The sequence below is a fragment of the Lagopus leucura genome, unplaced genomic scaffold (assembly GCF_019238085.1).
Source record: "Lagopus leucura isolate 7727_CA_CO unplaced genomic scaffold, USGS_WTPT01 Super-Scaffold_100059, whole genome shotgun sequence".
Lineage (NCBI taxonomy): Eukaryota > Metazoa > Chordata > Aves > Galliformes > Phasianidae > Lagopus > Lagopus leucura.
In genome coordinates, this window is record NW_024962305.1 from 484,179 (window position 1) to 507,842 (window position 23,664).

Genomic DNA, 23,664 nt, shown 5'->3' on the forward strand with positions numbered 1-23,664 from the left:
AGCACAATAGTCAATGCTCAATAGTACAAAGGTCAGATACGTTCCATTTAGCACCAGAGCAGAAATGGAAAGCAGTTTTGGCTGGGGCATGTGCCCAGGTCAACAAAAAGCAAGATTTACAAGCAGAGCATCACATGTGACATAACAGGGCATGCGAGACAGCATCTCTAGAAAATCTGTGCATGCTGGAACTGCCTCAGACAGCAGACATCTCTGCAGCACCTCTGCAAGGCACGGATATACCCTGGACTCTGCTGTAAGATTTTGAGATCAAAAACTTTGTGGTGGATGGGTCAAACCGAGTCAAAGCACACAGCGACGCAACTTACGAGTCAGTGTCCAGTGAAAAGTAGTCATATAGCTTAACTATTCGAGGATGATCCAGTTCTTTGTGAATTCTGTACTCCCTACACGCATGTCTGAAAATAGGAAAGTGGGAGCATTAGTCATACAAGTGACATAACTCTAAGTTCTGCAGAAGGAGCACCCAGACAGTCCATGTTCAGTCACAAACCCATGCACATCACACAGCTTAAGAAAAGGCAGGCAAACGAGGAGCAGCTCAGAATAGTTTTTGAGAACCACAGAATCCAAGTGTATCAGATTCCCAAATGCTGGCAGCACTACAAAATAACTTAATCCTGATTAATGGTACTGCTCGCCAAAACAGAATTATCTCATAATAAATCGCTATGGGATCCAAGATAGCTGAACGCAAAAATCAGCAAGTTCTAGAAAAATTCCAGGATGTTCAACAGTCCAAGCTTCAACTCCAGCTCAGCTTATGGCACTGACACGTTGAGGAAGCAAGATCACAGTTTTGTCTTTGAAGTTCTGTGAAAAAATTTTGGCTGTGATTCTGCAGCACTTATCTAATCCATGGCATGAGGAAGCAAGTGTTACCAATGCTTAACAGGCTCCTTGCAGCCCTCTTCTAGGCTGTGACAAGTTATTCCTATCACCTGTGGAAAGCTCAAGTATTCTAGGAAACAAAAAGTAGTCTTTCAACATGCAGGTGTGTGCCTGGAAGATGGGCATAGGCACTTTTTTCTGCAAGATCTTACACATTTTGAAGAGAAGCCACTTCAGTGCTTTCTTTCTACAGCACCACAGGCGCTTTAAAGCCTCGTGTTTATACAAAACTGGGGGTGTGTGCACATATTGAAGACATTTCTAACATGAATATAAATTTTACAAGTAGATGTTGGGACAGAGTGGCTTTTGAAATGTGGCAAAACATAGGAAAAAATGGCTGCCTGTTCATAGACAGCGAAGAACTAAACACAACTTGGGGACGTGTCTGTTTTACAGCCTTGCTTACTTGTGATAGTTTTCTTTCTTCTCATCTCTCCAGTTTTTATTTAACTGGTGTATTTTCACAGCTACGTATCTCTGTTCTGTTAAATCAAATGCCTGCAAAGAGAAGATCTGAGCATCAGTAGGAATCACAGCCTCAACTTCACGCTGCAGAAGCAGACAAGATCTAACAAATCAATCTCCCCACCCAGGAAATCAGCATTACAACAGACTGAGCGAAGAGCAAACCCACATTTTGATGTAATTAGTTTCACTAATGAAACCAAGCAACTCTGAAAACAATTGAATATTCTGTGCTTTGATCTGACCCTTCCCTATGGGATTCAACTAATGCTGCATTTATTCTGACATTTTACTACCAGTGCTACAATGGGGATCACAACGGCCAAATTACTGAAATACAGCCACTCAATCACTCTGGGAAAGACTTTGTCACTATTCCCCCAACCAGCTCACTTATTTTTCTACACTAAGTTGAAAACAAAAATGAAAATCACACAGCAGATCTTTAATACTTTGTTTCTGGTAGCTCAGCTCTCCATCTTGAAGCAAAATGTCTCAGCTTGTTTAGAAGCCAGACAATTCGAGGGCTGAACTGTGTAATGCTGGTGCTGCATGTCCAATATCTTGCTATTTAGGCAGCCTTTAAAGAATAGATCGCTGGAATTGTGTTCTTGGGGAAATGAAGAAGTCTGTTACTTTGTCTGAGAGCAGAAACATCTAATAATTTACAGGATTGGGTAAAATCCTATTGTAAGCAAACAAGGATAATCCACATCCAGCTGAAAAGCTGTATACTGAACTCGTAATGCTTAACAGATCAGCATGGACCGTGGAGAAGAGAAATAAGCATTTCTTTGTTTTAGTAATGTAATTATAACCCTTATGCACAGTCAGGTATGAAGCATTCCTATGCCCTTGCTTTCACCTTTCGCCTGTGGAGCTCTGCATTTCTACTGAGTCATCAGAGACTCCAAAGAGAAACTGGGAGTACTTGCAGGCAGCACTCCCTCTTGGCTACCTGAACAGTAGGCCCCTCTGGTTTGGGTACCTGTCGTTATACTGCATCAAAATAATAAATCATCATGATGTTCCCAACATTTGCATTGGAATAGTTACGTTAATTCTACCCAAATTCAACATGAATTAAAGACTACTGGCTATAAGTGGAGAATATTTAGCACTGGAGAGGATTTAAGTGTAATAATCAAACAAGAACCTCCAAAGTATCGTAAGTCTTGGCCATGCAAAGAGTACTGACAGACAAGCACTCCTCAGTTCCAAGGACTGCACACACACCCAGTCTGCTACTTCAGGCCATAAAACGAAGAAAAAAGCCTTTTACCCCCAGGAAATAAAGGCTTTGCTCCTATTTATTTTCTCTTTTATTTACAGCAAAGCTCAGACTTGCTATGCCATCCTCAGTAAAACTTAGCCACGTTAAGGTATTTGTGTACAGCACTTGAATGCTACGCTTCTGTCCTGGTGAAACCTGCAGATTTAGTGCAATGCTTTCTTAAAACATCCATTTGCAGGAAATTTGACCTCTGAGGACGTGAGCAGAACCTAAAAATTTCAAGCCTGCTGTCTAATACAAGCCAGATGTAACATGTGTTCTGTTCTTCCTTCCACAACCACACGCTCCATTGTGAAAATGATTGTGAGGTTCTGCTTACTGTGGGATTTCACTGCAGATTCACACTGCATCAGATTGGCACCTCGAATTTACCTTATATACTTCACTGAAGCCTCCTCGACCCAGAAGATGTAGCAACAAATACCTATCGTTTAGCGTTGGATGGTCTTTAAATCTGGCAAGAAAGACACACTTTAACAACACTGACAATGAACTATAACAGATTACAGCTCTTATACAACTTAGAAACATTTTTTATATTGAGACTAAAAATATCAGAACTGGCAGATTTGACACTATTTAATCATTTTCTATTGATACAAGGTTATATAATGATACTTTGATGTGCTCAGAAGCCTTTGCCCTGCCCCCTAGGCTAATGACACATTAAGGTGAAACACTGATTGAAGAAAAGATACAGTATTTGCAAATCTGATTTGTCCCCTTCATAACAGCAATACACCCTCTATGACTCCCGTGGGCTTACTGTGAGTTATCTTCATTGTGTATCCTTTTCAATTCCCTGATATGTAGATTTCTAACCCTCTCTAGCCGTTCCAGCTCTGCCTGGATCTCTGCTTCTTCCTGTGCAAGAGAAATATTCAAATATTTCATTATATTATAATGAATTCAAATATTATAGCCAGCATTTCAAATATTATAGCCAGCATTTCTACCTGGAGCCACAAACATAACTCCACGTGTAACCAGGTCATTGGCAAATAATGTATCTGGGAGATGAAAAAGCTGCTCACAACCATGGTATCACAAAACCATAGCATGGCTTGGATTGGAAGGGACCTCAAAGATCATCAAGCTTCAACCCTGCTGCTGCATGCAGGGCCACCAATCTCCATTTAAAGAGTCGGGCAGAAGGTGAAAGGAATCATAGAAACACAGAATGGCCTGGGTTGAAAAGGACCACGGTGCTCATCTGGTTCCAACCCCTGCTGTGTGTAAGTTACCAACCAGCAGCCCAGGCTGCCCAGAGCCACATCCAGCCTGGCCTTGGATGCCTGCAGGGATGGGGCATCCACAGCCTCCTTGGGCAAACAGACCAGGTAACTTTGTTTAAAATGGCAGCATTCATCCTCCAAACCCCTCTCCCCTTCTGCAGGCTAGCTGTGTGATAAATCTTTTAAGATTGCATCTTCAAAAACTGGGACGTGATGCTTAAAGAAAGACACGCTATAAATACAGAGACTGGCATCCTGGGCTTTGACACGTAGATAACAAAAGCAAATGAGATTTTTCTGAAGTACAGACTTTGGAATTTGAAAAGCCATAAAAAGGGAATGTTTGAAGGATGCAGGATGATGTGGCCTGCGCGACACTTTACACATTACACGTGCATGGTTCTAACTTAACGTTATGGAAACGGACATTTCCAGTACCACATTCTGTGCTCACCTCTTATAGACTATCAGTGTGAAAACTACCACAGCACATAAATGCTACAGTAATCTTCCAACACATCTCAGGGTATCGTGTTTTCTACCCAAGAAATATAAAAGCTGCCTAACTCAGAAATGGAAGTTACAGCAAACAGTTCTGTACTAAGACATCATTTGAATGGACAGCGTGCTCCAGTTAACAAGGGCAAGGCAAGAAAAGGCTTGTTCACATGGGAGTAACAGCCCTGACACCACACTGAACCACATGTGCAGTCTGAAGTCGAGAAGCAGGAATACCTTAACACACATTTCAGTGGTCAGCAGAACATCTTAGTGTAAGTTTCACGGACTCTTTAGTCTCTGGGTGGGTTCTTGTTTCTCTTTAACACCAGGCCAACAGCCACCACCTCACCCTGCAAGCAGGGAGCCCCAAAAGCTCTTTACTTTCAACTGAGACTGATTTCTTTATCATAGGGCAGGAGTGACTGATAAGGCAACACACGACCTGAAAGAACCTTCAGCTGTTACTCAGCAAAGACCAAAGAATTTTTATCTGGATCACAGAGATTTCACAGCTCTTAAAGATGACTTCTGTTCCAGAGAACATTGGGTCTAGAAACCAAGCGAGGAAGTGCTGAGAGGCTCTGCCTCCTGTAGGAACATGGCCTGTACAACTTCAGTGATGTGCAGCACTGCTGGTCCTGCCCCTTTCCTTGAGAAGAAAGGAGCCACGGCAAAGTTTTATGCACAGTCCATAGGGCTGGAAGGTCCACTGCCCTCAAATACAAGACTTGAATTCACACTGATGAGGACAGGGCTGCAAACCTCAATTAAAACATGCGCCTTGAGCAGCATTATTTGGTGCACATGACTCAAGGGACACAGTAACCCATTCGTCTTGTGACTGCTCCTTCCCTTCTCAACAGGTTCTATTTTTAGGCACAAAAAATGAGCCAGTTTCCAAAAGTGGACAAGGATAAGAACAGCTTCAGACAATGCCATGATCCCAGAACATTACTTCATTTTCCATTAAGATCCATTTCCAAATGGGATTCCTCTGTCCCGGGGTGCCACACTACATGCCAGACAACCTGCAATTAATCCACTCCAGCAATGCGGAAGCTATCGAGCAGTATGCCTGCAGCATGCTCCTGCTCATATCACATATCTGCACTCACTGGACAATAAAATGTAACAGGCAGCGTGCCAGCAGATTCCATATGTGCTTTAACTTTCCCTCACCGCTGAAAATAACGAGGTACAGAAGCATTAATGAAGCCTTGCGTTCAGTGCTGAGGTCACAGGACAAAAAACCTCAGTGCAGAGGTCGTACACAAACACCTAAGCAAAGATGGAAGGCTGGCAGCGTGCTGCACTTCCACTTCTCCTGCTTCACTCAGGAAAAAACTCTTTGGCCTTGCAGATCACACAGCTAGCTAGGAAAGTGGCAGAAAGCCTTTATTTTATTTTCACTCCATCTGCTAAGTGTCCCAGAAGTTTTATTTTTACATTTTTGCAATCATGTTGAAAGTAATCAGCAGCTTATTGAAATATAAGCTCACTTGCAGGTGTCACTCCTATTGAAACCAACATATATGAAAACAATAATGCCTTATAACTACCTAAACACAGCTATTACTCAAAAAACTTTACAGATCTGTTACAGATAGTGCATGACAAAGAAATGGGAAAGCCACTGTTGCTTGCATTTTCTGCTTTGTTCTTGTCATTTCTTTCCCTTGGTCCCTTCCTTCACGTTCCCTCATGCTAAGCACATACAAAGCAGGCAGGCTCCATTGGCACTGAAACAGCAGAACTCCCATCATGAAATCCTAACTGTGAGGACACCATTTATGTGCTGAAGTAAAGAGCAACACTACTGCCCTGCAAAATACGAGTACAACATCCTGAGCATCCTTTCCAAGTAACAAGAGCCCTCTTACTTAGCAAAGTAGTGGGAGTGATCTCTGCAGTGAAATGATCCAGTTTGGAGAATAACCGAGTCAGAAACCCACCTAAAAGCCTTCTCTGCAGTTCTTACCTTTTTCAGATGACCCAGTCGGAGTTTGAAGATTTCTTCCTGTTCATGGTACTCTGCTAGCGTTAACCTGCATGGAAGAGACAGATCCAAGCTGTTGAATTTCAATGTGTGTTGAAGCACAGGACTTGCAATATGCACCTTCTCCTATGGAAGCAGTAACTGCACAGAGTATGTCAACATCCAGCAACCTTTTTTGTTTTGTTAGCTCCACAATCTGCCAATCAAGTAAGAGACCAAAAGCTGAACTTTAATACAGCACAAATCAATTTCAAATTCAGGTTCCTAATAACACTTATTTAGGACAGTGTGAGGATTGTTAACACCACACCTGGCTACAGCAACACTGCAAACGGAGCCACGAACTGGGATTCTGAACTTTTGTTTCAGGCTGTCAGGTGGTTCCAGGGAAATCATGGAAGTTTACTTCACTTTTCCACATCTTTAACCCTGCAAGCAGCTACAGTGGGATAAGGAAACAATTGCCATTTTACTGATGGTAAATAACATGCAATGTTTCCATTCTAAGAGGAGGCAAAATTCAGCCTTACACTAAAACAGTGATAGGGTCCATCCCTAGTGAAATGTAATGCTGCACTGAGATCTGTGAAGTTTCAAAACCAATCATTACACTGATTCTCTCACTGCTGCCAACATGGGTAAAGGCATCATGCACGTGAACATAAGGTTATGAAGTCCACATCAATTGCATCTGTTCACTTTGTAAACAAGATCACATGTGAGAACATACAAATAACCCTTCTGAACCTAAAATTAAGTCCAAACCACGCCTCAAGAGGATCCTTGTTGCAGCAGTTATGCTCTGTGTCATACCTAGTACAGAAGTCAGCATGAGTTCTCCACAGCATCAGTATCACACTCAGTTTCAAGAGGAGATGGAGCCCTCTGTCTGCTGGGCTGTGCTCCCTCAGCTCACCTTACAGCCAACTGAGACAACGCTGGATGCAGTTGGTTCAGTGCTGGTCTTGAAATGCCACTACTTCCCTCCCCTGCTTACAGTGCAGAGGGGCTGCACAGCTGAAACAACTTCTACAGCAGTTTTTAAGCAGGTAAATCTAACACAAAATTCACAACGCTCCTTTTAAAAGGATTTCAACCACGAGGAAGTGCTTGTTACAAACTGAAGATATACACAAAAAACACCTGGTATGGCAAATGTTTATGTGATGCCTCATTTCATATGAAAGTGTGCTATTCCACAAGAAAAATACAGCAGTTTGAACTTGGATTGGATTTAGCTTTAGATTTTAGATAAAAGGCTTTCCCAGATGTTTGGGTCCTTGGTTGATGTTGCTGTGCAAAGAATAAAAAGACAACTGAATAAACCAGCAACAAGCTTTCCACAGCTTCTTGTGCACAAGAGAAATGCAGAGCTAAACACCAACAGTCTACTCATAAAGCAAGAGATGTAACGAGTAGCAGGCTAACATTGCCCAAAAAAAGCCACGTTTGCAGCAAGCATTACAAAAACCAAGGAGGCTCAAAGACAAACACTGTCCTGTTTCAGAAACACGGCCTGAAATGCACTACTTCTGGTACAGCTGAGGCTCTAAAACTGCCCAAGTGTTCAACAAACCTCAAGGTTAATCCAGCAGATATTGTCTGTGAACGACAACATGTGCTTCATTCACTTTTTTCAGGAGAGTGATGCTGGGGCAGGGTACCTCTGAACCTATGTAATGAAACCTTCCCCTTCTTTCTAAGGCAACAGCCTTAGAAACAGCAACAGCCATGAACTTAAGAGGAAACAAAAATCAAGTGAAATTACTTGGCCAACCACTCTTCATTCAAGTTTCACAAGCATTTACGTTCATTTTGCACAGAAACCACTGTAAGAATTCCACAAACTGTAAAACCTCCCTCCAACATCAGGAAGATGCTGTACCTGAATCAGATTAGTCCAACAACTGCATCTGCGTGCAAGCAGTCACTGCAGCTGATTACAAAACCAGTGTATTCATCATAAGCTGCAACACTCCAAGTGAACAGCTGAGCAGTTTTAATTAACACCACGAGCAACTCTTCTAAACCACAAAGATAAAACCTTAAAATACAGTGGCAAAGAATGACAGAGCAGTAAGAAACACTAAGAAAATGACTGGGCAGCACAAAAAGGCTCACCAGCACAACCAGGTAGAGAGGAAATCACCTCACAGCAGGCTCTCTACAGGTAGAAACTCACTGGATATCCCAGATAAACATCGTGATTGCCAGGCTATATCAAGACCCACATTGCCATGCCAACAGCATAAGCCTCAGTGCAGCTGCACTCTTCTGTTAGGCAAAACCATCACTACACAAATTGGAAAGCATTATGTTGTTGCTCAGATGGGTGACCACGTGCAATTTACTTCTCCAAAATCCAACTGCCATTAAAAAACTCAGCTTTTAAAGCGTATTCAGTTGTTTTTAAGCCCTCTTGGCCACAGTGAGGGGTAAAGATCTCCATTCAAGCTACGTATTTGCAGGAAGCATATACTGCACTCCTATACAGATCTGACCAGTCTCAGCATCCTAACTTGGGGCACCACTTTGAAATGCTCTCACTTGCCAAACACACAGCTAACCCAACCATGTGCCACCTTTGCTGCAGGTGGAAAAAAGAGTGGGAGCTTTTGTTTAATATGCACTTTTCAAAGTGCAAAGTGCAAGAATACAAAGGGCTCCACAACCTCTAAGTAAGGCCAAAACAAGGAGATTTAACAGTGCAAAAAGAGAAGTGTCATTGAGAATTATGGCATTAGCCAACAGCAATAAAATGATGACTGAAAAGTAGACTTGTAGAAGCTACAGGGAAGTACTGACTGCCCAGAGTGGGGAGAAAAAGAAGAAAGGAAAACTAGGTCATGTGCCTCAGCAGCACATTGAGAGTCAGTTTTATTTACAATAAGGTTACTTAATGTGATTTCCAACAAGAAACAAGCTGCTCAGGGTTTGGCTTCAATTTGCAAGTAGCAAACACTTTTAAAGAAGTAAGAGCAACGACTAAAAGTTCTTGTGAGAAGCTTTGCTCTCTAAGAGCACCAGCATTCCCAAAGTATCAACAACCTGAAAAAGAGAAGCAGGGCTCCTGTGAGATGAGACAGCAGTACTTAAATAATGCTTCCATTTCCCTTACTCAAATATCTGGAAAGAACTGCTTTTGAGATACAGTTCAACCTATTATGCACTGTCTTTATAGAGCACCTTTTTCCTCAGCATTCCAAACCCATTCTTTGAACAGCCTCACCAGAAGGTACACAGACATAAAAGCTCCTGAATATGTTTTGTTTTTTTAAGCAAAGTGTTGTACAGTGTTACCAAAACTAAGGGTGAAGTCTTTTACTTCTTTTGCACATCGCATTTTTCAGCTCTCTTGCTGCATCAAGTTTGAAAACTTACTGCATTCAAAAGAAATTAAGCTCACAAAAATTCCAGACTCAGCAATGATCCATGTTTTACTCCAATGAAAACTATTTAGAACTGCAGCCAGATGTTTCTGAATGCCAGGCTAATTCCACACTATTCATTTGTGCGTGTAGTGAAGCCTAGAGGCAAGGGCAAGATTCCATTTCCCAGTGGATATTTTGTGCTCTAATCAAAGCATGCAGCTTTGCAAGGCACAAAGAAGGCCACAGAACCTACGTTTCATTTTCTGCTCCGTTGGTTTTGTTCTTGCGCTGCTTCTGCTCATTGCTTGCTGGGGGGGTTTGGCCCATGGCAGGTGGCTTCCGTTTTGCTAACATTTTTCGTTGCCTTTCTATTTCTTCTCGCTGGGAATTTATCCTTTCCTGTTGCCTGGAAAGATGAGGGCAGAAGAAAAAAAACAAACAAAACACAAAGCAGATAACTAATGGAATGTACTCAGTCGTCCTCAGCATCTGCTTTTAGCAGACTTGAGCAATGAATTCCAATCAGCTGTACTCTTAGATTACCAACAAAATACTCTTGTTCAGAAAGGGAGGATGTGCCAAACATTGACTCAGATTTTTTTTTTTTTTTTTTTCCAAGGTATTTTTCACATAGAAGTGGATTCTTTTCCCGGCCCCACAGAAACCTTTCAGTCAGTGAAAGGTTTTATTCATGCAGAGGATATCCAAAACCAAGGAGCTGCTAACCTCATGGAAAACCCAGGGATCTATGGTAAGTCACTAAGTTTCCACACACTTTTTTCCTAGAATACTCTGTTCTAAATCCTAGACTTTCCTGTTTGAACTGTTCCTGAAGTCTGGCACTGTCTGAGAAAGTATCCCTATGCTTTAAGGGTACAGTTCAGCTATCCTCAGTTTTCTGAAGCATAATTAACACCATCCCCAATTTCACGAAGAAAAGAGTCCTTCTGTTTCAGAGGGGAGACTATCATAAAGCTGCCTTGTAATTTTACAGTGATAAAAGCATTTGTGGAATTACAAAATAAATGACTTGTGAATTCAGATGCTTAATTCACAGTTTAAAACAGACTGAGATTGCAGGTAAGGATTCCAGAAGTATTTCTTCCATGTCTTACAGCACAAACCAAGGAGAATATTAGCAAGCTCACAATCTGCACCCAACAACATGTGCACCTTCTATCAGACCACAGAAAAATTAGATGGTTTTAATGGATTACACACAGCTCTCTCTGTGCAATTAATTTGCCGAGTCCTACTTAAAGGTCGAGGCCAGGTGGGAATTTACTGGATATTTCCATTAATATCCTGCATAAAAGGGTGTCTGATCTTCGTTTCTAGGTTTCTGCAGCTACTTTGATCACAGTTACCAAAAGGCAAAAAAAGTTAAATAGCATGGATTTTCTGTTTTAAGTTTTTTTTTTTTCCTTTTAAAGTTAGAAGGTAGAAAAGGGGGAGGGGAGGGGGGGTGGAGATAAGCAACTTTCCTGGAGGAATATATGCAAACCAAATTGATTGACTCCAGATACACATGAGAGTCTGGCCTCCCTCTCCCCACACTCTATGCATTGCACAGCCAGACAGGTGCACTGAGAACACCTAACAGGGCAGCCTGCTTCTTTCCAATCCAGAGGCCAACTCAAACAATTTGACTCCAGTTTTAAGTCTCTGGAGTTAAGTGCAAGCATATTTCTCACTAAAAGGTTCCTCGCTGTCTGTAGCAGAGTCCCTGTCTGATCCTTTCATGCATCAGTCACACCGTTCTCCCATTTTGACATGCAAGACATCACACACAACTGCTCAGTTTCTCCTTTTCTGTCCCTGTAGGTAAAGAAAACTGTCCTCACTTGATGAGGTTCTGGAAGGCATAGCCATCTGTCCACTGCTCAGTGAAGGACGCCCCGTGCCGCACCGTGGTGAAGTGGCCCAGCCTCAATCGATCCTGCATGCTCTTATCTCTGCACGCCATCTTCTCCTGTTTTGACTGAAAACAAAACACGTGTTAAAATAAAACCCACAGATTAGCAGCTAAGAGTTAGGCCTTGTCTAAACTCACTTCCAATCCCTGGCACCTTCTGCTCTGTTCCAGTACTGCTTACTTGAAACCAGCTGAACTTTATTGGTGAAATTACTGATGGTGCTTCTGCAGTCTGACAGCTTCTTTTCTGGCATTTCAGCTTTCTATTTTCTTTCCCGTTACTGCTTGGGCTGCTCACCCATTCTATCATCAGTTGAAACTCAATTTAACAGTAGGATTAAAACTATCTCTGCATCAGTAGCTTAGCTGGACTTCAGATACGTCTCTCATCAGGCCCTTATTCACTCTAATAGGAGGTGAAGGAGGAAAACGCACCCCAAATCAATATTAAGACTAAGATACAGTGATAAGCCAACTCAATCCTAGCCAAACAGCACTCCCAGAAGAGACAGCCTCAATTAAGACTCCAACAGAAAAAAAGCGGTGGTGGTCTCCATCACAGAGTATTTCCAGTAAGTGAAAGAAAGTTTCTAAGGCCTGAGATGAGAATAGCAAAGATTCAGTCAATTAAGATTAAAGGTGAACCAGCACAGCTCCTCACTGGAGCTACACACTGCTTATCTGAACTCCAGGTCTACGTAACACAGCCCAGAGTTACAAATCCTCCCAGAAAACGGAGTCCCATTCAGCCAAGAACAATCAGCTCAGTGACAAAAGCAAACCAAACAGACTGCCCACGCTGGCCAGCACCCAGGTGTTTGTGCCCATCCAGTGCCCACGAACAATTGGTGTTATTGGCCAACAGGTGAAAGAGAATCAAAACCCCACATTGTTGAACTAAAAGGAAATCTGCAAATCTTTCAACAGCGAAGCAAGCTGGATGCCTGTAAACAACAGCTTGGCACTTTCTCAGAGTCTTTTTCATGTTATTTTAAGTACTGTACAAAGCAATGATCTCCAGCTCCGTCATTTGAAAGAAGAAAGTTTTAAATCACTTGCCCGTGTCACAGAGCAGATCTGGCAATTTCACTTCACAATGGGACGCTGCTCCTGTACAGCAAGTGCTGGACAAAGGCGCTTTTCAGATATACAAGTGTCAAAGCAAGTAATGCCTGCTGCATCTAGAGCTCAGACTATTTCACTTAAGCAAGGGAGATCTCTGAGACTCAAAAATAACCACACATTCTGAATGCTTTCAGTCTTCAGATTACATTCCTATTTGCAGAGAAACAATTCAAGACAAAATTCCAGTTGTCTCTTATCACCAGAGCAATAGGAGCAGATTTTCACTGCCAAGAAAGATAGAGAAGCTTTCAAATGCACCAGCTGTGACTGCAGCCTGCTGCTCACCTTTTCTATAAGGAGCTTCTTGCTCATCGTTACACATCTATTCAACCTCTCCTTGTACTTCTCCAGCATCTTTTGTTGTTCATCTATCTGCCGTCTCAAATCGCAGTTGGCCTAAAAGAGAACAGAGAAGACAAGTCTTTAAGGCACTCAGTGAGAGCCAAGCTGAGCACCACCTAGAAAGAAAGCTAGCTTGAGGCATCAGATAAAGGAGAGCAAAGCAGGCAGGATAAAGGGGAAAAAGAAAAAATGCAAAAAGGCCATGTTTCTCTTCTCTAAACATCCAAGCAAAGCTCTTGGATTTTTAACCCATTCAGACCTTAGCACCCTATAAAAGTGTTATCATTCTTTTACACATGAAAAACTAAGGTACAAAGAAACTAAGCACAAGGACTTTATTATTTATTTTTAAAGCAATTGAGACCTTGTCACAGCTATCTCAGAACAGCTTAGTCAACCCCAGAGTATCCTCTCCATTTTAGCCACAATACTGGCAGAGTAAAAGGACAGACTTCACATTTTCAATTAAATTCTCCTCTGAGCTACTGTCCATCAGCCCTGCTATAGACTTCTCCCAGTAACACTGCCACAGTGCACAGTGGTATCTGATGTGCTACTATTTTCACTGATAAAAAGTTAAATTTAACTCTTCCTTTTCCAACCAACAGCTTCTGATTTTAACTGATTTTCTGATAGTAAAAATCCTGCTCCGTGGATTGTTTTCCCACAAGGCCACATGAGCTTTCATGTGCATCTCTAAGACCATGCCTTAGTTTTTAGGTACTGAGACCAGATACACACACAGTCTTTGCTCTTCTCCTTTTAGTGCATTTTCTAATCCTGTTCAGCACTTCACAAGAGATGCCCCTCCAGCTGATGAAAGGCAGATCAACTACAACTCCTCCATTAAGAAAAATACCTTTAAATCAAGGATCTCGTCTTTTACTGAAGAGCACTAATGATACAGAGCACTCTTTAGGTTTGACCAAAATATGTGCTCTTCATCTCTGTTTGTCTCGCTGATTCATAAATCAACATTTCAGAATGAACTCCCTACTGAGAGGTTGCAGAACATGCTACTAAGCAAGAGGCAGGCAGCACCCCAGCATTTAGAAGGGGATAATTCTGAAGAGAAATATGTTAAGTTAGCTAACAAAACTCACAACAAGGGAGCAAAAGATCAAAGAAAGACCAACCCTGCTGAGGAGACAAAAACCTGAGCTTAGCTACAATGGTTCTGCACTACAGACCCACGCTGTTACAGCTGCCCTGGTTGTGGATTCAAGCAGGCCCAAGCAGAGTGCAAACCAGATAATTATTTTGAGAGTAAGAGGTGACTGATTCGTTTAACCCTTGTGAGTGCTGGCTCTGCAAGTGGTCAGTACACAAAATGCTGCACTGCAGCCCAGCTGGCACAGGTGTTCTTGGGATCTTTAAATAGCAGCTTTTAGAAGAGTTGTCCCATTTCAAATACTTACTCTTAGTAAGTCATCTATCCTCCCTTCCTTCTTCTCCAAGTCAGAGTTCTTACTGTTTTCTAGTGCAGATATTTTTTCCATTGTGAGGTCCGACTGTAGAGGAAAACCACCACAAACCACATTTAATAAGAACAGCAGATATTTCACAGTTAGCACATTTCATCACAGAATAACCCTCTTGAAATCCCCTCCCATTTCCCAGGCTAGGGGATGTCCTCCACTCTTCATTCTCTTATTGCATGATGGGCTGTTTCAACATAGGAGGCTTGGACAGTCAGCACAAAGGCCTAATGCTCTGCTCTGGAGAATGCAGACACAACAAGCTACCACCACCTCCACATACTGTCAGTTTTGTTTCAATAGCTGAATTTTGCCCAGCCCACAGTGGTCTCTAACACTCAGCACCCTTTCCTGCAGTGCAACACAACCTGCACAAGGCAAAAATGAAAACCAACCCACTAAAAGTCACCCCTCAGCTGGAATACCAAATCGATGGCCACGAACAACCACTGGCTAGACAAAAGACAATATCTATGTGTTTGGGTTCTTTTCAGTCTTGGCCAAAACTGCAGGTGCTTATTTTAAAATGTAACAGATTGACATTATTTACGTAATTAGGCACAAGCTTTTCCTTCCAACAAACTGATGTGTTTTTGCCCAGAAGGGTCCCAACCTTTACTGTTTTTGAGTGAAATCTGTTGGGAAAATTGTACCAGGTGCAGCATATATCAAATACCTTCACCCAATGATATGTTACGTCCATAAACAAAATACAAAAGACATGCTATATTTTGCAGCAACAAGAATATTTCAAACTCAGGATTCAAATTAATTGGTAGGGAAGAAGTCAGTATGCACATGAACATAACATCTAAAAAAACCAAACAAACAAGAGCTCAAGGGAATCTTGTTCCTTGTCTGCAAACACAGATTTCACATTTACAGCTAGAAAGCCACTATCCTGATTCTGAGAAGAGTTAGCAGAGACTTACCTGCAGAGTTCTTAATAACTGTTCTCCAAATTCCAGGCTTGCCTGGAAGCTAACACCATGAAGCAAGAGACAAACTTGGTAGACTGAACACTATTACTTCTCTATCCAGTATGGGAAAGATCAAAATGAACACCTGCCAGCACTGCATCTCAAGCAAGATGAGCCTAAATCCCACAACATACAGAGAAGGCTTGGGCAGGTCACCTCACTGCTGCCTTCACTTCATTGATGCTGCCTGACAGCCTGCAGGAGGCACGCAAGGCTAAAACTTCTGTGGCTGTTGAGAACTCAAGACTGCATCCACTCAGCCAAGCAGCAAAAGTTTCTTCAGTAACTGTTACATCCACTCGTCAGATGCACATACATGCTTGCACCGTGTCAGATGATGTCATGCTTCTACATGCACAGTGATTTATTTCACCACAACTCACCTTGCCTCAGAGAACTTGGAAGCCCTTGCACTGATGGAAAATGCTTGGGAAATTATGCTCATACTCCCTTGTTTTTGGCATTGCCAAGAAATTCAAGCTGGAAATCTCTGAGTGTTTTATATTCCCCATCTATCAACCTCAAATAGTTTGAGCAAACATAAAAATGTACAATATTCTCATCGTACAGGCAAGCATCTTTACAGATTTTTTGCCTTAAGCATCTACTACATCTGCATCTCTGGAAAATACAAGGAAGCTGAGTGCTGGCACAAAGCATACTAAGCTAACACATCTCCCTTCTTAGGGAAGATGGATGCTGCAGGCTTGTTGAGCACAGGAGATAAGAATATCTTGCTCACTACAGCTGGTACCACTATTTCAGGCAGCGATGTTGGGATAGCAGAGGCTGACATCTGAAAAGCCTCTCTGGCAGGTACTTGAGCCTTGGCATCATTCTATCACAAGCAAGACGCAGGGATCTTCACAGACCAGCATTTTAACAATACAGACAACAGAGCTGACCCCAGCGACACGACAGGTCTCAGAGATGTTAGCTAGTTAGCATCCCCAGTAATTCTTCATGCACAAAGAACTTGTACCACCTGCTGGGGAAATGGAGAATGAACTTGCCCCAGCAGTGAAACTATCTGACACAAACCGATGTGTGAAAATGACTGACACAAAACCGACTGCTTAGAAATCACTGGAGGGAAGGGTCACTCATGGAGTAATCAGAGATGAAAATCAGAAGATTAAGAGAAGGCATGAAGAACAAACGAGCAAGATGCATTGTAGGTAAAGCTTAACGTCCTGCTATGCAACAGAGGAAGATGACACAGCTAGAGGTAAATCTTGCTGCAACGCCACAAGAAGAATCTTAACAGATTATAAAAGGAATCACAAGACTGGCACAAATAAAACAGCTATTCCTCCTCTTGACTCCAGCTCATTGAACTTGCTGAGAAGCACCTTCAAGAAGACATCACATCTCACCTTCTCAGGGCAAACTAGGTCACAGGTGTACTCAACAACTGCAGAGGACAAAGAACTTGCAGCTAGGCTGTGGGTATTTGTGTAATCAGTGTGGATGCACCCATGATTGACAGCACTCAAATAGAGGTATCCGTAAGTACAATTTACTTCATGTATTCACTAATAAGGAGAGGAAGAACATTGAAGATACAACACAACTGAAACAGACAGGGCAAGACACAGCTATTCCTCCCCTGAGCGTGTTCTCATGCAGTTGAAAAACTGGCCACAATACTGACACAGAAAAGCCTCAGGAACATATCAAGCAAACTCCAGTAGCAACAGCTGAGAAGTATCCTTTTACAGGATAAAGAACAAAGTTCAGTGTGATTCACCTTTAATCAGTACAGTTAAAGACTAAGTCGGTACTACCAGTTCTTTTGACATTGAGTCTATTTCAAGTGGTGTAGAAGACAAGCTACACCAAGTTTAAATCTCGTATCCAAGAGATGCATCATCTGGTAAGCTATACCTGTGACTGTTTGTGCTGGATGGAAATCTGTTTTTGGGAAGTGCAGGAATGCTCAGTGTTCCCTGATCCCGTAGAAGATGGGCTGCCTTGCTGGGCCTGCAAAAGAAAGTCAGGGTATTGTTATATGCTCCTCAACATGACTGCTGGTGCCCATGCAGATACACTTATCTTTACATGGGAGGTGTAATCTGGCCTGGGTACCATACTTTTATGTTAAGGTTTAAGAATGCTCTAGTTCATTAACACAAGAGAATCAGCTGCTCTGAAGAAATCTGGCCCAACCTGCTAAAAGACAAAGCTTTTAAAAAACCTAGTGTAACTCATGTCAGCTGAGATTAAGCTAGCCCAAAATTTACACTTCTAAAAGCAAGGCTGTACTCCATTCTTTTTGATTTTCACAGTCAAGCAGGCACTCACACTGCTGTTTCCATCTATGTAAGACTTTTAAATTGTTAACTTAAAACTCAACTCATTTTATTAACAAGCAAAGCCTGGGACCTAGAACTCTTCACAAGGAAGAAGAACTTACCAGAAGATGGTAGACTTGGTCATCAACAAACCAGGCTGCACTTGAGCTCCTTCAAATGCCCCATCCCTTAACTAGAAACATCCCCTGGCATTCAAGTCCTTTCAGAGCTGCTCACCGAGACAAAAGTAAAGCAGAGGCCACCTCCCCTCTGTGCCAGCTGCTCATTCTCTAGCCGCTGTTTCGCCAGCATCACCGACATCAGCGTTGGCAGAGCAGAGTGATCCTCCTGCGGTTCCTTTGCTGTGCTGCCGTCTACCCCATACAGCGGCTGCTCCACTCGCCGCTGTAACACAGTCAAAAAAGAGACAATAAACTTTTTTTCCTTTTTTTTTTTTTTCTTTTTAATTTAAATTTATTTTTTCTTTAAAACTGATTCTCTGACTCTGCCAAAACTGTTGTCAGTGAAGCAGCTGCTCAGCAATGGGCAGGCAGCACGGTGAGGTTCTCATCGTTCCAACTGGATTCCCAGAATGTTTGTTCCAATGTCAGACATCAAAAAGGAGATGAAGTTAGCAATTTAACAAAATAACAAATGGACACACAGGACAGAATTCCTTGTCAGTTGACACACCCCCTTCCTTTGAAAATATTTTGGAGCCAGTGGGGTAATATAGGTCAGAGATGCAGAAGTCACAGTACAGTGTAACTCTGCTTGAAGTTACAATACTTTGCTTATTAAGGACTCATTTTAACACAGTCAGTTGTCATCATAAATTGGTTGCCCCAGTGAAGTAAACCAAGTCATAACTGCTAAATGCAGCAACCTAACCACATCCAAGATCCAGATATCAAGTAGCCTCGTTTCTGTCATTAAGGCAGGGATAAACCACTTGTGAGATAAGCAAAGCTCTAACATATTCCTAAAGTTCTTCACAAAGATGCAGAGCATCTGCAAGGGCCAGCTTCCTCCTCATACAGTGGACTCATTTTCCAAAGGTGATCCAGAAATGGAGTTCAGTAAGAACAAGAGTTATCTGAACCATGTTGATTACAGCACTCAGACTTCAAAAGCCAGCCCATGACCACTGAGACTTGGCAGCCTGGGCAGCACTCATCTAAGTCATTCCAAGCCATAACTCCAGGCCAGGCATACAGCACAGAGAAAGCAAGAAGTCAGGTCAGGCTCTGGTTTCTCTTAAAACCCAAACTGCAACCTGCAGCATGTTTTCTGCCTAACATTACAGATGTCAAGAGCTTTTCTTCCCCCAGTGGAACATCTGCATATGAGAGCGACCTTGCAAGAGGCTGAAGACCTGCACCATCATTCTTCTGATCAAAGGAGAAGCAAGGCAATTTAAAGCAGTCAAGAGATTTGAAGACAAGATGCAACAACCTGATGCCATTACAATTCCTGTGCAAGTCCTCACTGCAGAAAATTTCCAGAACAGCATACATTAACTCACAGGTTTGTCTCTCTGTGAAAGACATTTTAACACTCCGCTCTCTTCCTAGACCACACTGACATCTGCAATGGATAAGATATTCCATCTCCTCCAGTTTCCACTCATCCCCCCAACTTTTGGGGCTTAGCTCAAGCTGTTGGTATTCAGTTTGTAAGAAGATGATAGATCTTGCAAATGCACATAATAGTTTGTTATGAATATGCAAACATTGCAAGTTTAGCTGCAAGAGTAAAGAAGAGAAGATAAGAAACACAAAGAGCACCTGCTCAAGCAGAGAGACAAACTGACCCAGCCCAAACTAACTGTACCATCAGCCTTCACCACATGAGAAACGTTTCGTTCAAGCTTTTACCTACTCAATATACACAAGCAGAGAAGAAGAAAAGCAAAGGAAGACTCATGTAGTCCCATTATAAACACCTGTAGGTTGGAACAAAGAGCTCTCTCTACTTTTCGAGGTATTCTTTCTTTCATTAACTTCTTTTTAAGGAGGAGTATTAGTGAATTAATAAGACAAGGATGATCAATCATAGATACATTTTGTACTTATAGTCATTCAAGACATCTAGAAGCACAGCTGAAGCTCACCCTTAAAGCAGCACTGCAGAGTTTCAGTATCTAGTAACATGTATTGAATTCAGTGCTGGGATTTAGTTCAGTACACATTCATGAAATGTGCAAAGGTCTCTGCAGAATAATGTAACCAGTGAAGTCTTTGCATTTGGTTTTCGGGGTACGAACCTTTCCCATAGTGCTCTGTGCTTCTGTGACACTCAACAAATACTGAAACATTTTAAAGAAGGGTGATGGCAACGTTCAAAACTAGAGATCAAATACCGCAGCCTCTGAATGCTGCTTTGCTAGTTGAAAGAAATTTCTTTAGCTTGTGCAAAAACAGCTTAAAATACTGGTTACTCCTTCATGTTCAGATTGTGCAGAAATGCTCAGACAGCAAAATTGAATTATTTAAACAAAAAACACCAACAGATGTGCTTGTATACACATCTCTTAGCAAGCTTTCGCGAATGCTCCTCACAAGTCACATGCACAGACAGAAGGAAAAGATTTTCCCAATATTACGATGGTATGCACATCTTTCCTTAGACCCAAAGAGTGAAATCAAGATCAGAAATATCACTGTACTGGTGCTACATAAGCATACATGATACTCCCAACTTCATGTAGAAGTTCATGAGCCACACTAGAGCGCAAGGTAACAGCAACTAAACCAGTTCCTTCTTTTCTTAAGGACAGCAAGCCATCTGTATCCACACAGCATGTAAAAATACAGATTGCGATGCTTTAAGCTCAGATAGTGACATCATTTGCAACTGGACTAACAACTGCTGCAGGATCCTAAACATTCAGCTTTGCTGCCCAAACCCCGTTTCAGCTATAAAAAAACAAAACAACAAAGCACAACAACACAATACAAAACCAACCAACAAAAAAAAAAACCCACAAAGAGAAGTGATTAAAGACCAAGTGAAACCACTTACCAAGAGACCCTTCCTTCCTGTTCAGAACATTTTATCATCACCTGCCTGAAGCACGGCCACCAACAGAAGCAATGTGCCACCCACACCATCCCCAGGAGAACACTTACTGGTAAGGGGTTGGATAAGGAATGCTGCGGTGATGATCTGGCAACTGGTGGCACACTTCTACCAGGACTGGTTCCTGGGCCGCTTCCCCCAGCAAACTGACCAAAGCAACAGATTTGATCATCAGTCATTCCACAGAGATACTGTACTTCAGTACATTTAACAGAGAAAGAAGCAATGTGGTATTAAAGATGAAGCCACGCAGGCTCCTGGGACTCATTTAAACAAACCGAAGATAAGCTGGGAGGAAAACTTTAAAATTTCATGCGTTGTTGTCAAAAATAACAGCGAAAGTTCGTGCTTCAGACAAACATTTACATTTGCACTGGGTACATTTCTCATTTTAAGACAAAAGATACAAGCCAGCTCGTCGCTAATGCTTGGCTGTACACTAATTATTTACTGTGCAGAATTAGGAATTCAATTCTCTGAACTGAGGAGGTGTGTCTAACTGTGCACCACGGAAGCATTCGTGCCAGCTGCTGTGGAAGATGAGATACGTAAGCAGCTGGGCAACTGGTCTAGTTGGTACAGGAACTGTTCTGCACTGCACAATCATGGAATCACAGAATGGCTTGGGTTGGAAGGAACCCCAAGGATCATCAAGTTCCAACCCCTCTGCCATAGGCAGGGCCACCAACCACCAATACAGCTCACTTATCAAAAACTTAAACCAGGAAAGAAATGAGCACTAATAAACTGTTGATTTCTGACTCAAAGCTAACGAATAAAATAAAGAAGAAACTTCTGGGGCTGGGGGGGGGTGGGGGTGTGGGAGGAGGCAGGTAGGTTCCTTTGCACAGGACCTTGTATTAAAGTAGGATTGCATGCTAAGCACAAATATCCTCACCCAAGATCCAGGTGCCAGGCCTACATTTACACGACCACTCTTTAAAATAAAAACCAAAACTGCTTCATCAGTCGTTCAAAAAATCTCACATCCCCCACCCAACCACAGTTGGATGTATCAGGTTAACATTATCAATCAATGACTCCAAACTATTATTTAATAGGACAGATCAGTAACAGCAGTCACGTTACAGACCTCCATGTGCTGATTACGCACAACACGAATTCAATCAGATTTCTCAATCTATGTAAAGATACTTACCTCAAAATAGTCACTGATTTTATGTCCTCTAGGAGTGCCTTTTCCTATAAAGAAAAATGAAGAATGAAAATCAAAGAGTTTATATATGTATATATATACACACAAACTCACATTAAGAACAGAAATTATGAAATAGTTTTCTGAAAACTACTCCTGTACTTCAACACTCCTTTCCCTGTACTTCTTTAGGTGCAACACTGACCATAACAGAAGCTTCTAAAGAACAAAAGACTGCCCCAGGGTTACAGCTCTGTGTGGCTGCTGGGAGGGTTTAGAGTTGACAATTCAATTAACTCTCAATTCCAAACACGTCAAATCTAATCAAACATCATTTGTACTTGCTGAAGGACTTAAAAAACACAAAACCTCGCTGGACAGTCAACAGTTCTCCAAACTTTCCTTCAAGATGAGGGCAGAGCAAAGGGTACTTTTACCTCTACTTTACTCCATCACCTTCACATAAATTACTGCACATTAGATTTCTCACAAGCATCCCTGTAAAAGTTAGAGAAAAAACTAGCAGTGGCTTAATAGCACCTCATTAAAAATTAGCCCTTCTCTCTCACTGTAGTGTTATCAAAGCCATTCTGTCAATGCAATCCTCAGTACTTTCTTTTGAAGAACAAAAGAAATAAATCTGCCCCTGTGCCCCATAGGAAATCCAAACTTGGACCAAAACACTCTGGTTCTTCTCAGTACTTTGAGTCAGCACTGTCTGCTTTATACTCAAGTACAGTTTGTTCCCTATTTGTTATGGTGAGAACCTCCTTTAACAAAGCAGGCATACGTCTCAAATAGGCAACAGAGAGTACATCCTGTATTTTGAAGCCTGGCTGCAGTATGCATAGTGACATGGGACCAGAACGACACTGCAGAGATGCCATATTAAGCCTTTGGGCAGTCTGTCCCGAAAACTCTAATCATTTGGGTAAATAAGCTGAAGATGAGTGTTTTCCTGCCAATAGGGACAACAAGGTTCCCAGAAGAGAACTACACCATCACGGAGCAGTTCACAACAAGCTGCCTGACACACACCCTTGAGAAGAGCCATTAGTTTCCTCAGACACTGACTGTGCCAAACGCACACAAATCACCAACCATCCAGAAATCCTACAGCTGGGTCAGGAAAATGGATTACCTTGACTGGTCTCATACGCTTCTGCTTTCCTTTTTCTATTCCGCTGGTCATTCTGTTTTTTCTCAGGAGTCTGTTAAACAATACTTGAAAATTAACATTTCTGCAGTTATTCCAAAGTTTAAAGAAAATGCCAAAACACAATAATCTGCTCCACATCCCCAGTGGCCATTTCATTTCTCTGGTGCATTTGCTTCTACTGCTGGTACTTAAAGAAACAATAGCTCTCAAAGAGCTGCTACCTTTGGATACAAGCACTGCAAAATGGACAGAACTCGGTTAGAAATTAGGTTAATTTCCTCTCCCCTCCCCCCTCTTTTTAGTTGCAATATGCCAGCCTCACAGTTAGCAGAACAAGTTCACATAAAAAAGGTAAAA

The 23,664-nt window shown here is 42.1% G+C and overlaps 1 protein-coding gene across 8 annotated transcripts in view; it reads right to left on the minus strand.

Annotated features, from left to right (window-relative positions):
* TLK2 (tousled like kinase 2) overlaps positions 1-23,664 on the minus strand; it is a 43,466-nt gene that overhangs the window by 6,969 nt on the left and 12,833 nt on the right. For 3 of the 8 annotated variants that reach the window (XM_042886537.1, XM_042886532.1, XM_042886531.1), the window contains 14 exons: positions 23,290-23,359; positions 22,152-22,195; positions 21,043-21,138; positions 18,149-18,316; positions 17,505-17,600; positions 14,578-14,670; positions 13,103-13,213; positions 11,622-11,758; positions 10,031-10,183; positions 6,389-6,455; positions 3,441-3,538; positions 3,047-3,128; positions 1,322-1,413; positions 330-419 (listed from right to left, as the gene is read on the minus strand). In XM_042886537.1, the coding sequence (XP_042742471.1) occupies positions 330-419; positions 1,322-1,413; positions 3,047-3,128; positions 3,441-3,538; positions 6,389-6,455; positions 10,031-10,183; positions 11,622-11,758; positions 13,103-13,213; positions 14,578-14,670; positions 17,505-17,600; positions 18,149-18,316; positions 21,043-21,138; positions 22,152-22,195; positions 23,290-23,359 (1,397 nt within the window). Of the gene's footprint in view, positions 1-329; positions 420-1,321; positions 1,414-3,046; positions 3,129-3,440; positions 3,539-6,388; positions 6,456-10,030; positions 10,184-11,621; positions 11,759-13,102; positions 13,214-14,577; positions 14,671-17,504; positions 17,601-18,148; positions 18,317-21,042; positions 21,139-22,151; positions 22,196-23,289; positions 23,373-23,664 lie in introns of all 8 variants that reach the window. The other 5 variants (XM_042886534.1, XM_042886533.1, XM_042886535.1 and 2 more) reach the window with 4 other exon arrangements.